At 43.7% G+C, this 15,022-nt stretch overlaps 1 protein-coding gene across 2 annotated transcripts in view; it reads right to left on the reverse strand.

Moving 5' to 3' along the window:
- The window catches only part of LOC142583063 (PTB domain-containing engulfment adapter protein 1-like), a 52,849-nt gene that overhangs the window by 18,368 nt on the left and 19,459 nt on the right, over positions 1 to 15,022 (reverse strand). For both annotated transcript variants that reach the window (XM_075693347.1, XM_075693346.1), the window contains 4 exons: positions 9,926 to 10,042; positions 9,186 to 9,305; positions 1,118 to 1,222; positions 363 to 513 (listed from right to left, as the gene is read on the reverse strand). In XM_075693347.1, the coding sequence (XP_075549462.1) occupies positions 363 to 513; positions 1,118 to 1,222; positions 9,186 to 9,305; positions 9,926 to 10,042 (493 nt within the window). The remainder of the gene's footprint in view (positions 1 to 362; positions 514 to 1,117; positions 1,223 to 9,185; positions 9,306 to 9,925; positions 10,043 to 15,022) is intronic.

Raw genomic sequence — 15,022 nt, forward strand, 5'->3', positions numbered from 1 at the left:
CAGACCAGAGTCTGAATTATCCGATCTTCCGAGTTAATGAGGGTCGAACCAATGAGGTCTTAGTGCAGTAAAATTGCTTCATAAAACACACAATCCGGTTTCCCATTTCAGAAACTGATACTATTCCACGTGCAATATGCAGCTGCATAATGCATTAAAAGCAGTTCAGGCATTTTGTAGCGAGTGAAATGGCAAAGTAATAGAATGAAGACATTGCGGCGCTTACATGCACCTGTACTTACTTAATCTTCTGAGCTGTCTTCTTTTATTTGAAAGTGAAAGAGGCACCGAAGCATTTACAACACTACACTGAGGCAAATAGCCGAGGTTTATTCTGAAGCACAGCCACAAGGAAAACTCACCGTTGGTGGATACCTCTGAACACCCATTTGTTTTGGCTTGTACTTGCTCAGTCTCTGCTCTCGGATTGAAATCCTCCAGGTCATCCATGGACAAGTTTTCAAGACGTGTGCCAACAGTTGGCACCGTCAGGCCAAAGAGGTCTTGTGAATGCTGCGTTCAAACAGAGTGAGAAGAGTGAACGGCACACACCTGGCTGCCCTTGGAAAAGAAACTTGCTAATGATGGCCTTTATATGAAGCAGTAAATGATGGTGTTTTTCAGGGGTTTGAAATCTTACATCTGGACAGTGGCGCACGAGATGCTGTAGTACAGGCTTATAAGCAATTCTGACCACCTAAGTTCTTTAAAATGTGCCTGAACCGAAGTACCATGCAAGAGATCTTGTTGTCCACCCCCCTCCTGTGTAAATCACTGTGGAAATACAGGCCAAATTTAAAGCAAACAGGCGTTCAATGAGTAAGCAAAGCTCAATACACAAAAAGTTAATTTCACTCTCATCATAACGCTGCCATTGTGGCCGAGGATTGGGCAAGCTACCTCGCACTCAAAATTCCATTATCACTGGGTCACTGTGCTGGTTTTTACAACACACATCAGTGTGATGATGCGCCTACAACAGAAAGAAAACAGTTGGCATGCCCCTAACAGTTTCTTCATACACAGACATGTTTTATTAAACAGGAGCTGAAAGGCTATGTGATCCCTGCACATGCTGATGCTGTCGTTGGTATAGATAAATAAAATGCATCTTTACCTGGCCATGGTCAGCAGTGCGGGGAGGCAATGGCGGTGGTAGAGGCTCTGGAACCACATTACTTGAGCTGGGTTTGCTGGTTCCATTCGTCGAGATTGCCCGCACCTGTGACAGCAGACAAGCCAGTTGTGCAACACCTATGGACAACAATGTGTGTGTACAGCTTCAAGGCAGGAAAAGTGGCAGCTTGCTACTTAGTGCAAGTCCAACAGCTTATCTGCTTGCAAATGCAACTTTTCACTGAAGCACTTGACACCTCTCAGCAGCTCCCAATGCATTGCAGTTGCATGCCTTCCATATTGCCCATCCTTTTTAATACTACCGAAGAAAAAAAAAGTGACGCTGATAGCACTCTCCCTACAGTCTTCTGATAACTACCAGTGTTATCAGTAGTACAGTTAGCTGTAAAAATTACATGCTCCTTTTCAGGCTGCATCTATCTTGGGGAAACAACTCCACAGTAGTGACCTGTTATCTACAAGTGCTTGCATCCGAGATCAAGCAATCACATGCAAGAACTTACGACACTTTGTAAGATGGACATCTCTAAAACTGGTACCTTGCTTTTACAGCTCACACTATCACACCTGCAGAGAGCAATGGTAGATAGCACAGCTGGTACTGTCAGTCATAGGTTTTAGTGTCGCCAATACCATAGCTCAGTTCTGTACCAATACAGCAGGGCTGCCTCAAGTGGTCCTTTATTGCTCCTTTTTAAACTGCATGTATGTGTGGGGAGTACACTACTTCAGATATTTTTCAGACATGCTCAATTATTTAGACTGTCAGCTCCATCATGCAGTGCATAGCAAGAATGCACTATAATGACGACCTAAAGTAGTGCGCAAGAGTGACATGCACAATTATTTAGACTGTCAGCTCCATCATGCAGTGCATAGCAAGAATGCACTATAATGACGACCTAAAGTAGTGCGCAAGAGTGTGAAAACACCTCATTCTGGATGATGAGTAAAGTTGTAATCAATTAAAATACAGTGCAGTCCACTTATAATGATATGAAGGACGAAAAATCCATTCATTATAATTGATCATTGCTACATCTGGACTGCATTAAAAAAACTGCCGAACATACCTTTAAATTCATTCATTCTTAATTTACAACTTATTTTACAAGATATAAAAGCATTACTGGACCTATATCCATAACTCCGTTACCAAATTTGCCACTTACAATAAAAAATTGCCATTGCACAAAGCAGGCTGTCAAAAATGAAACGTTCATTTATACCTCTAAGCAGCGTGTCAAGCATTAGGCACGCTGAAATAGAAATCTGCACTTGCTTTCGTGGAAGTTTCAGGTTCACAACCGCGGTGTGTATCGCGTCCAGCAGCTGCATGAACACTGGCGGCTATACTTTGGCATGCATGAAATCGATTAACGACTATTGATGACAGTGCACTTTGTGTGAACATTGGAATCTGTCAAAGGCAGGCCACTGTCAATCTCGTCCCTGCAGCTGCTGTCGTCACCTCCGTTGCACCATGACGCCGTCTGTGTCACGACAACAATCGCCCCGTCAGAGATTCTTTGCAGAATGAGGCAGCACTGTCTGCACTCAAACTCTTCCATCAAACCACTGCCTATTTTATCACCAGTAGCGAAGTGGTCCGAGAGTTCACTAATGTCAGCGGCTGCCATCCTGCTGGTTTCATACATAGGGGGGGGGGGGGGCGTTAGCCCTGGCACTCAAAGTCCGCCGTTTCTGTTGATGCACCTGATCCCTGCTAACCTTAATGATCGTGGCGGTGCTCGCAGTGTTGGGAATTGTCAATATCATCGCCTGCACAAGCTCATACATTTAGTCTTGTGAAATTTGCAGCTTCGTCCCAAGCGACACAGCTTTGCGCTTTGTCGACGCACCGACCACTGCTTCCGTGGCACATTTCCCCGCTCGCTGAGGGAGATTGTAGAAAGGGAGCGCAGAGTTGCGGTTTGCTTCGCATTTTTTTCAGTTTTTTTTTTCTCTGAACACTCGCCGGCGACGCGGACGCGAAGGAGCTGGTGCAATATTGTGAGGTGCTGTGCCAACTTGCGATGCTCTCTGTGGCTTTTGCAATTGGCACACTGGCGGGATGCGCTGCGCAGTAATGGAGGCAGTTACAAACAAGCATAGGCAAACTTTTTGCCCCATTTCCGTTAAGAGGAACTTAGCAACGCAAATTTCAAGATTATTCTGCATGGAAAACGCGGCCCAAAATGCAGAATTTCGATCGTTATGTCCAATATGCGATGAATAACATATCGCTAGATACATTTTTTCTCTCATAGCATTACTGCATAAGTTCATGCTCTGAAGTCGACCCATCACTATAACAGACATTTTTACATGTGGTATCATTAAAAGTGGACTGCATTGTAGTCATATTCTATGGGGCTTGTCGTTCCATGGGGCTGTTTGTATTTCATGGGACTTTCTCAGGGATGTATCAGTTTTCCCAAGGGCTGTTTGGACACTAGGTACAACAGCTTCGATCACTCGTGCGCTGTTTACAGTTGCGAGGCCTAAAAATGTTCCAAGACATTGCATTCATGCAATGCAAACAGAAACAATAAAAAAAGAGGGCCTAGCAATACAGCCTGGTCACTCATAAATGAAACCTACTTGTCATTCACCACCCTGCGGTGGTTGCTTCCAAATAGACTACTTGTGATCTCGGTGCTTCGCCACATTGCGACAACATACACTGGATAGTGTGTTGGTAAATAGTGCACAGAACTGCCGAGCATCGAAACACATAACGTAGTTCAACAAAAGATGAGGCAAAGCGCAAACCAAATGAAAGAAATCTTTATGGCTACTCACAGGGTACATTAAAATCAAATTGTGTTTTGTGCAAATTCTGAAATTTCAGCTTAAATCAAATTCTCCTGGAATAGCATCAAATATTGCTGTAGATAGACAACCAAATCAAACCTGAATACAAAATTATTTCACAACAAGAATGAATTCGATTGTGGGGTTTAATGTTGCGAAGCTGCACAGTAGTCTATGAGGGATGCTGCATTGCAAGGGCTCTGGATTAATTCTGAACGCATGCGGTTCCTTAACGCACACCTAAAGCGCTGTATGCGAGTGCTTTTGCACCCTGCCGCCATGCCCAGGAGTGAAACTGGCAACGAATTTGTGCTCAACAGCAGACACCCCAACTAATGAGCCACTAAGGTGAATAAAGAAAAGTTTAACACAATTCATGTAATGCCACCGAAGCACCGACTTCGAAGATTTGTAACTCAGCCACAAGCTTACCTCTGAGGCCATGATGGCATGGTAGCTATTCCAAGGCTTTTATTGATTAGAATTTATAGGCATTAGAAAATTATATGAAATTATTGGGCCAATCAGGGTTTGATTTGAATTCGAAATTCAAATACCATATTTTTCCACATACACCTCCCACCCCTACTTACAAGAGCCTGGAAAAAAAATTCTGTACATATAACCCATGGCAATAACTGCATACAACAGTGCTCACCAGTGGCGTAGCCAGAAATTTCGTTCGGTGGGGAGGGGGGGGGGGGGGGGAGGCTCACGTTGCAGCTCGGCCTCCTCCTTAAGAGGAAGCTTTAACTCTAGTGCTCCTATTTAAATACATGTAGGAGGGGAATTTGTTTTTCCCTGCAAGCACTGCACCAAATTTAACGAAGTTTGTTGCATTTAAAAGAAAAAGCTTTGTTCTAGTGACTGCTGGTTTCGAATTTTTCATTTACATGGTCAATTCTTTATTAAAAATTTGCCAGAATCACAAAATTTCAGAAAACGAAACTATCAAATTTAAAACTCTGTGACACAACAATCAAAAATGATATCACAACTCTGTGAATTGCATTTAATAGTACACCTACAGTGGACAAAATAGATATGTTACACATGAATCTCAAAAAAATTTAGTACTGTGGAAATACAGCTTTTACAGAACCCTTGTACACAACGTAACCAATTCACGTAAGATACAAATTGACATAGCAAACTTGTCTGCTTTGACTGTTAAAATAGATGCCGTTTACAGAACCGCAATATCTGTTCTTGATGCATAGCTATTAGTTAGTAAACATCGTGCTTCTATTTTTTCACACTTTCGAATTTTTCAAAATATTTTAAACAAAATTCAGGCACTAAATTGATGTTCTGTTTCCAATAGACACTTGGATTTAACTTTCTCTCTCAAATGCAACAAATTTCAATAAAAGCGATTAGCAGGATTATCTCAGAAAAGCGTTTCTGTGTTTTACATGTATTTATTCTGAATAGGTCGCGTCGGATTGGGCCCGAGCTAAAGCTTCCTCTTAAACAATTTGTCGAGGGATCAAATACATGAATAATAACTGCATTGCCATTGCCAAAGATGCTGCAAACGAATTCTTGTACACTATGCACTGCCAAAACAAGTAAAATATGCATTTTTTCATAAAAGAATATACTCGTATGTGCCAAAAATTGTGCCCACAATAACTGATATCAATGCTCCCATATTTTTTGTCTATTTATCAAATAAAGAAAATATCACACGAACTTTAGAACTATATCAGTTTGAAACCAGGAAAGCAATGCATGCCACTGATATGAAAAATGAAAAGGCAATGAAATGAACAAGTTGAGGACAAACATGTTAATGAAACTCATTCAAGAACCGTGTTTACATTCTTGTATATATGCAATGGCCAGTGAAAAATCTCAATGATGCTGTCGTTTGTTTGAATGTATTACGCAGGAGCAGCTGTCCCCTGTCGTGTATCGCGAGTAATTGCACCAAAGTTATAGTCGCAACAGAGAGCACGTATGAAAGGCAGGAGTTCTGCAAGATATACGAGCGCAAGTCAAATGAATGTGAGCCAATGCGACTATGTGACAAACGGGGTACTTTATTTAAAAGTTGTCTTCATGAGAATTTAGACATTTGCCCTGTTGACTAACGAGATGCGTGATTCCAATCTTATAAAACTCCTTGGGTTGCTGCTTCAAAAAGTCTGTAACTGACTCTTTCATGTCATCGTCCGGCACAAATCTGGTTCCCTTGAGCTGTTTTTTCAGTTGCCCCAAAATGTGGAAGTGGGGACAGGCATTGTCATGGAACAAGACGACCCCGTTCGTCCATTTTCCGCTTTGTTTGTTCTTGATTGCGACACGCTGCCGTTCCGTGTTTCACAATATTGGAAACAATTGATAGTCTCTCAAGATTTAGCAAATTCTATCAGTAATGGCCCCTGACAATCGAAAAACAAGTCAACACCTTTCCAGAGGGAATGACGGCCCTTGCGTTCTTTGGGCGTGGTAAATTCAAATGTTTCCACTGTAAGCTTTGCTGTCGTGTTTCAGGCTCGTAGTAGTGGCATCATGGTTCGTCCCCGATCACAATTGCAGACAAGAAGTCATCATCCTCATTGTGATACTGGATCAGATGAGTCAAGGCAGGCGAAACTTCTCTGTCTTCTCGCGGTGGATCAAAATCTTGGGGATCCATTGCGCTCAAGAGCCGATAACCGAGGTGCTCATGAATTATTTATTTATTTATAGATACTGCGATCTTTTACAAGATCTTAGCAGGGCGTGATTATGGAGTGAACTGAACCGTGACTGATGTTCAGGCGGTATGCCAGTTCACCTATGCTTATCCTCCGTTCTTGTCTCATCAGCTCATCAACCTTTTAAATTGTATGGGGGGTGATTGCACTATGGTTTTGGCCCGGTCTTGGAATGTGTTTCCAACTTTCCCATCCTTCTTTGAACCGTTTGCTCCAACGCTTCACAGTGGCCAATGAAATGCAATGTTCAATATACACGGCAGCCATACGGCGATTAATTTCTTTTTGGGAAACACCCTCAGCTTTAAAAACTTCGCGACACCCAGCTGTTCAACTTTTGAAGTGTCCATTATGTCACGGAACCATATTCAACCCAGTGTATGAGAGCATTAAAGAATTTTTATCCTCACACCTGCGTGTCACTTTTGTAAACGAGACATGCCGCTCTCCTAGCGCATGCCTCGCAGATAATGAACTGAACCATTATTGCGCGGTTAGGGTAGGCTCACTTTCATTTGACTCGGCCTCATACATTAGAAATGCAAAGATACAATGGGATATACAAATGCGAAAATACGGCTTGATAAAGGACAAAAGAGTGTCACTGGAAACAAAGTTTACTGCATGTGTACACAAAACCTCGCAACAAGATATTTAAGTATACGTATAAGTCTCCAATGAGTCTGTGTATGTAAGAAAAACTAACTGTATATAATGCATCGAACAAGGCAAATAAACATGTTGCACAATCATAAATTCACAGAATCCTAGATACCGCCCCCATTCCATCCACTACCCCCGATGTATCGCGCGCGACGGAAGGCGGCGCGCTTGCTATCTGCTTTTCTCCTTTGCGCACACAAGACAGTCACCATCGTCGGCTGACCCATTCCACCTCCTCTCCTACGCTTTCACTCGCACATACAGTATGCAGCACGCGGTCACGATGTTATCACCCTTGGACTTTATACGAAACATGAGGGTGACGGCGACGGCAGGAATGCGCCTGGAGTGTCCATATAATTGCTATCGCAATAATATAATAAACGTATCCGGCAACTGAAGCGTCCTGTCGCCCATTACTTTCCGCAGAAGTAACAAAATCGAACTTTCCCATGCGACAATCCGCTGCGCCGGAACAATGTTATTTTTTTTTTTCTTCTGTGGGGCCGGGGCACTGAAATGTATAAAAAAGAAGGACGCATAGGAAAGTATGTTGGCCAGAATCGAATGTTTACTTTGGGCACCTAATGGGGCTACAGAAGGAATACCGAAGAAAACATGAGATGCTTGGTCCACTGAGAAGCATACGCATACTGCTCAGTATCCTACACCGGCGAAACAAGACTTTCCGGAGAGGTTCCGCTGAAGCGAATGCGGTGAAATCAGAGTTCCCACAGTGATGGCAGCAAGCGACCATTATTTTTTTTTTCTCTTCTACTAGTGAGAAAGCATCCAAAACTCTGCCAGGCGAAAATCCACTCGGCCGGAGCAAACCGAACGCTTACCGAAGTGCGCCACATGGTGGTCGGGGCCATACGAGAAAAACGTACGTATGCGCTCTGGCTGTCTCTGGCAGCCCACGGGTAGGGTAGCGAGAACAAAAAAAGAAATGAAGAGGCTCAATGTGTCCTCGCAAATAAAAGTCAAAGTAGAAAAAATAAATAAGAACGTAGTTACTTTGGCTGGCTTTAGTGCCTTGACATGGATGTTCCGGCGTAGGTTAAAAAATGTTGATATTTTTTTATGTGACATGATGACACAAATGAACCACCACAACGCTTCGTCTCATTGGACCTTGCTGCGTGCTTTCTCAACTTGTCTGCTAGTGTGTTGATTTGGCTTGTCTCGTTGTATGTTCCGATGTAAGACTTTAGGAAAGTCAATGGACCTTTGGCGTCAAATGTTTATAACATTAAACCCACAAAGTTCCGCAATTGAAAATCTAAAGCACAACTTTGGAAATGTCAATGCACCTTTCGCATCAAGAGCTTATGAGATTTATACCCATAAAGTTTTGCAATTGATATCCATGCGCTCCATAGATTCCGCGGCCTCAACGAGATGCCGTGGCAAGCCCGCTCGCCATCAAGACGCCCTTGAAACTTTGTGCTCGGATGGGACTGCTTGGAGTTATGTGACTCCCCATGTATGGGCGTTGCCGCGAAATCCAGCCAGAGTTCGCAATCTTCGCGGTTAGATGTCTGTTCGAGCGCCAAAAAGACATTCTAGACAAAATCCAGAATGATCTCCGACCCCGGGTGTCGCTTTGGTCGATGGTGCATTGACAGCACGAAAAAATTTCGAGGGGGGGGGGGGGGCTGGAGCCCCATAAGCCTCCCCCCCCCCGGCTACGCCCCTGGTGCTCACATCTTTGCAAAAACAGTTTTAATTTGCGGATGCATGATTCGTCCATGTATCTTCAGCCAGCAGCACATATTTGGACAGCTAAATTTTTCATGCCCTTTCGCGGGTGACTTATCTGGCTTCCCAACAACGTAAACAAGCATAAGTGAGAAGCCAAACCTTAGCCTTTGGCTTGTGATTGGTCGTCTCGGTAGGGGAGGAAATGTCATCACCGTGCGAGTAATCACCGTCACGAAGACACTTGCGCAATCGACTGTTCTCTTCTTCCAGGTCTTGCACCTTCACACACAACAGGAAAAGCACCGTCAAATTAGCAAACGCATGCAAATACACCAACAAATGCAACTGGATTGTAAGTCTACAAGGGTGACGACTTCTGCACACGTTTACATCACACAATAAACTAAAGACAATCCCAGTAGCTCTGAGTCAATGACTGCACTAAGAAGCTCCACTGCAACATACTATTTCACATGACCTGCAACCACGGCCATACAACGAAACAAATGTTTGCATAAAAAATGACTGGCCTTTCTTTGAATGCCACTGTGTATTGCTCAGTGCGAACACTTATGTTCTTTTGGCAATTAAGGTTCTGCAAACTCTGTACACAAGCTCGGCACCACATTGAGCAAATGTTGGTAATGCATTTCGATCAGCAATGTTTCACGTCCCTTATGCATGTCTCATAGACTGTGCACTCTTCCAGCTAGGAGGTACAGCCACATGTGGGCATTCACTGTTGCTTACAATGAGGTGGCATGTGCAAAAGAGTTAGCCCCACACGCAGGACAGGCAATCGAAAGGAGTCATTTTGTGGAGAGGGGGGCTTTTGAGGTGCAGTTTGATAACCTAATTGCATTGGTTACAGGTAGCAGAAAGAAGCAGGAACAACTCACCCTTTTTTGGAGAATCATGAACTGCTTCCTCATCTCAAGGTCTCTGCCTGAAGTTTCAAGGAACTTCCTGTAAGCCAAGTCAAATGCCTGCCCTATGGTCAGTGTGATTTCTTCAGCCTGTAGGAAATCAGAAGTAACAGTAAGTGCACTTCAAGCTTCAATTAAATGACAGCTTGAAAGAAAGCCATCTTTATAAAAAATGATGCATCCACTCAATTACGCAGAACACCATATCACAGGGCCGAAAGTAAGAACTGCTGTCACACTAATCCTAGCTGCAGGACTTGTCATAGCAGATGAATAATCGTATTTACTTGCGTAATGATTGCACCCCTGAATTTGCGTCAATTTTTGTTGATGCAAATTCAGGGGTGCAATCATTACGTGGATTAAATCTTCTGCAAAACGAAAAAAAAAAAAAACATTTGCTGCGGGATGACAACAGGTCAACAAACAGGTGGCTGCCACTGTAACAGTGCGGGACACCAAAACAAAAATGCCAGCTGGTGGACCAAACCGAACTAGCCAAACGCGATTTTTTTTTCTTCTTGCGAGTACATTACGTGCATTGAAACAGTTTCTTCCGTATCAGTAATGAATAATATTGTTAATATTGGCAAGTTTGCGGCAATAATGTAGCCATGTCCACTTTGAGGGGACAGAAGCAGATGGGCACGCTTAGCTGCCAGTGACAGAAACATTATGGGCTTGCTGCAAAAACTGCGGCATTTATCTTCACTATGTACTATCCTAATAGGGCACATTTCCACTAAGGGTGGGCGAATATCTTAGCTGTGTTACAAGCATCGTGTATGAACAGGGTACACTTAACATATCAGTGTAAACGTGGCTACTATCGTTGCCGCTCATGATTTGTTGCATGCCCACGAGTACAGACGAAAGGAACAGAAAGCCGCCTTTCTTGTTGTTGACCACAACCATTATAAAGCCTACAAATAATAAGCCAAGGCAAGTTTGGTTGTAGCTTTTCTTTTCATGGAAGTGCAAAAAGTGATGAAAGGAATGAAATGGGGCATCTGCTTAAGAATGTTTGGTGCGTGCAGACTGCTTGGTATGTCTTGAGTCGTTCACATGGCATTCAACAGATGGTAAGCGTGATCATCATTAGCTAGACTTGGCACACAACATATCGCTGTGGCGAGTTCAGGTGCGATCACTACACTGGAAAGAAAAAAACAAATCGAATTTTGAGGACAAAATTCAGGGCTGCAATCATTACGCAAGTGCGAGCATTACCCAAGTAAATACGGTACACCTGAATCAAGAAGACTGTCCTTTGGAAATAGTATTGCAGGGCACGCCCATACCATCTATGTGCAAGAAGAAAGGAAGTAGCAATGCTTCACACTATATACACAGTAAAACCTTGTTAAATGGTACTCACTTAAACAGTAGTGTCATTTTAAAAGTAGTTAAGGTCAAATCCTCAACTCAGCGGCCATTGAACATAATGTGTTTTGTATCCGCATAAACCATACCAGCTTATTGCGTATGTATTGGTTAACATGTAGCGCTCCCACTTTTCGTCGCACAACACAGCAGTGCATCGTCTCCATATGGTGGCCCAGCAGAATAACAAGCCTCAGATCAGAACAAAGACCTCCAAGTGCCCTGTGCATTTGCGCATGAAGCCACATCAACATCAACATCATTTCGGCGCCGTGCCAAAGCGTTGTGGCGTGATGCAAGCAAGGACTCGCGTCATGCCGAAGCTCTGATAAAAAAGACGCCAGGTGCTCAGCATAGAAGAAAAATTAGGCATTGTTCGTGCCATCGAATGTGACACGAAGTTTGCCCTGGCACGCGATATGGATCTATCGTTGACTACAGTGTGTGGCATTTGGAATGCGAAGTTTCTTGACAGAGCTGCTCCGACCGCGAAGAGATGCAAGCTACGAAGTTCGACTTTTTGCCATTGTTGCCGTAGTGTCACCTAGCGACAGTGATAAGGATGACACGGAATGCGACAGCACAGGCGATTCAGGCCCAACAGTGGCAGAAGTTGCGTGTTATGTCAGCTTCATGAATGAAATCTTCAAGACGAGAACAGCACCTCGCAATGAAAAGGTGCCCTGGAACTTCTGCAACGCTACTGCGCCTGTGCATGGAGAATATGCAACACCAATGAGGAATCTGCCATGCGAGTGTTTGCCAAGAAGAGGGGGCTGTCTGAAAAGCTGGCTCGCAGCTTCATTAAATTTGAGGCTGCTGTCGTTGCTGCTAGGCCACCACGGCATCAAACGAAAATAACTTTTGTCGCGCAATGTGAATAAATACTGCATGTTTTTTCCCCTTTCATCGTACTCTCTGAGTTCCGTTTTTGACAGGTAAGTGGGCGATCTCATGCTATTTCGGTTAAGCAGTACTACCGTTTAGTACATACTTTTTCCAAGCACCGGCCAACTACGGTTTAACGAGGTTTCACTGTATACAGTCGAACCCACTTATAATGATACTGGTTTTAACAATGTATTGGTTATAACAATGAAAAGTTGCTGCACCGTCAACTTTTATATGGTTGCTATGGGGGAAATAACCTGCTTACTACAATGTCCCCATGCTGCATTGTAGGTTATAACGATGAAGTCTGGTTGCTGGGTGTCCATGCCGAAAGGTAATGGAATGCGAAATCCTCGAAAAGGAAAAAAGAACGTGAAATTCGAGCCACTGTACGATCGCCCGCCACCCCAACTGCCGCCGCACGCTTCTCTCCGCCTATCACCTTTCCACCCCTCCAAACACAAATGGGCTGCGACCATAGCTCTGCGCCGCACCACCCTCCAAAAAACGAATGGACCATGCGAACTGCACTAACGCTGCCGGCACAGCTCCCAGATTGCTCGCTGGGCCCTCACAGTTAATTCTTTATTCTATGGTCCTCATTCTGCGCAATTCTGCTAAGACATTGTGTTGCTCGTGCTCGCCGTTGTGCATTGCGGCGAAGTCATTCCTGGCCATGTTTCTCAGCCTTGTTCAACTTGCCGCCGAAATGGAAGATGGCTGATCCGCCCGCTAATCATCGGCAATGCACAACACTGCCGGTGAAAAGAAAGCGCACTGCTATAGGTTTGGAAGCTAAGTGCTTGTAACAAATGAGGCGATCATCGCAAACGAACTTGCATAGGATAGCGACAGTGATGGGCATGACGGCAGCGCCGACGTGGTCAGGCAGACTGCCTCAACATTATCCCTGCGGGAGGTCCTGTAGATGATTCAGTCTCTCAGGGGCTTGTTTTTCCGAGGGACTTTCCACTTCACTACGTGGAGCACCCGTATGCCTTGGAGAAGGATGTCGGCGAGCTTCGCGTAAAGCAAGCGAGGCTGACAGACATGCGGTTTTCTCGTGCAAGTCCATGGGGAAGTACATGGGGAGATGCTTGTGGCGATCTCGCTCCAGCATTTCTTCTAGATTTCTCAAACTGAGATGCTGCCGCGGGAACCTTCGCGCATTTTTTAAAAGGCGCCTTTTGGGGCCATAGCAGCGATGCCTCGGTGAGCTCTGTATGTCACTTGCCGCCCATGACCTTTCTTTGCAGTTGTTACACCAATGCCATTCTTGAACGCCGACAGCCGTGGCTTGTTAACAACACATGAACAAAGGCCAGGGATCGGAGTGCGCAGGAAGCAGAGTTAAGCAGTTAAACGAGTCAACACAATCAGAAACTGGATGGAGGAAGGTTGTAGGGGGAACTGGCCTCCCCCCCCATTATAGTTCACTCGAAACAGCTATACCATTTGAATTGATTGTTGTTAATTGACCTTGTCGCTGTATTCTCTTGTTGAATTTCTATGTGCAATTTTGTTTTCTTTGTGTCTAATTTTGTATCTTAAGCCAATGTTTCCCACCTGCTATGATCTTGTGTACAAGATCGCAGTATTCATAAATAAATAAATCCCCCGTTTTTTTTTTTTTTTCGTGCAACCCAGTTACAACAATTGAATTTTTGTGGCACTTGAATATTGTTATAAGTGGGTTCAACTGTGTGTATGTTTGTATTCTGGGGTTTAGAGTGCTAGGCCCACAATATATTTATGAGGCATCTCATAGTGGGGGACTCCACTATAATTTTGACCACCTGGGGTGTTCTTTGACATGCACTTAAATCTAAGTTTAGTGTTCTTGCATTTTGCCCATCAAGATGCAGCTTCTGCAGCAGAGATTGAAGACATGACCTCAAGCTCAGAAACACAGACACAGCCACCAAGCTACTGTAGCAGGTATTCAATTTTTAGGCAAGCAACCAACGTAAAAGAACATCCTAAAGCTAAGAAAAGGAAAAGAGAAATGAATAAAATTTATGATGCTATAATTTATATGAGGGTTATATTCATGAAGGAAAAGTGAAAGAAAAAAGTAGAAAGGGTAACTCTGCTGACAAAGGCATCAAGATCTGCAGCCTCTGCATGCTGCCTGCAGGGCTCTACCAACTGAGCTACAACGGCAGTTTCTGTCGCTTTGGCAGATATTTCTGCACAATTGCCACTACATATCTTGTCTTGAAATGTATAATCTAGCCATACACATAAACCATGTACCATATGAAAGTGTCTAGACAGAAACCTGCACGTATAAGCCACACAGATGTCCACAAAGGAAAGCAGACATATGCACAAACCAGACCCACACAATTACTGTATTTGCACATATATACACAAATTTTGCCAGAATGTCAGAGAACCCTTAGTTTATAAGCTAGTAGTTCTAACACAAAGCAGTACTTAAAGAAAAATAAAGTTTTTGGGAATGTAATCAGTGTCAATATTGGCCTGATTAAGTGAGTGGAATACAATATGGAACATAATGGCTTGGTCTATTTAAGTATGGAAGTCATAAGAATGCCACACGTGTAACGAGTGTCCAAAGTTTGGAAGAGTTTCTTAATGTAAACGGTCAACCTGCACTCTGAGTTGCCGAAAGTTCTTTCACTTCCACTTCCCATTTCATTATACTACTGTTCTATTAGACCCTAATGTTTGTTCATTGTTATTTCTGTTTCGTGGCAGTCCTCATAATGGCTTTACTTACACAATCGCAAATAATGCAGTGTGTTCATTGTGGGGATTATGGCAAATCAC

This window comes from Dermacentor variabilis, chromosome 5 (genome assembly GCF_050947875.1).
Source record: "Dermacentor variabilis isolate Ectoservices chromosome 5, ASM5094787v1, whole genome shotgun sequence".
NCBI lineage: Eukaryota > Metazoa > Arthropoda > Arachnida > Ixodida > Ixodidae > Dermacentor > Dermacentor variabilis.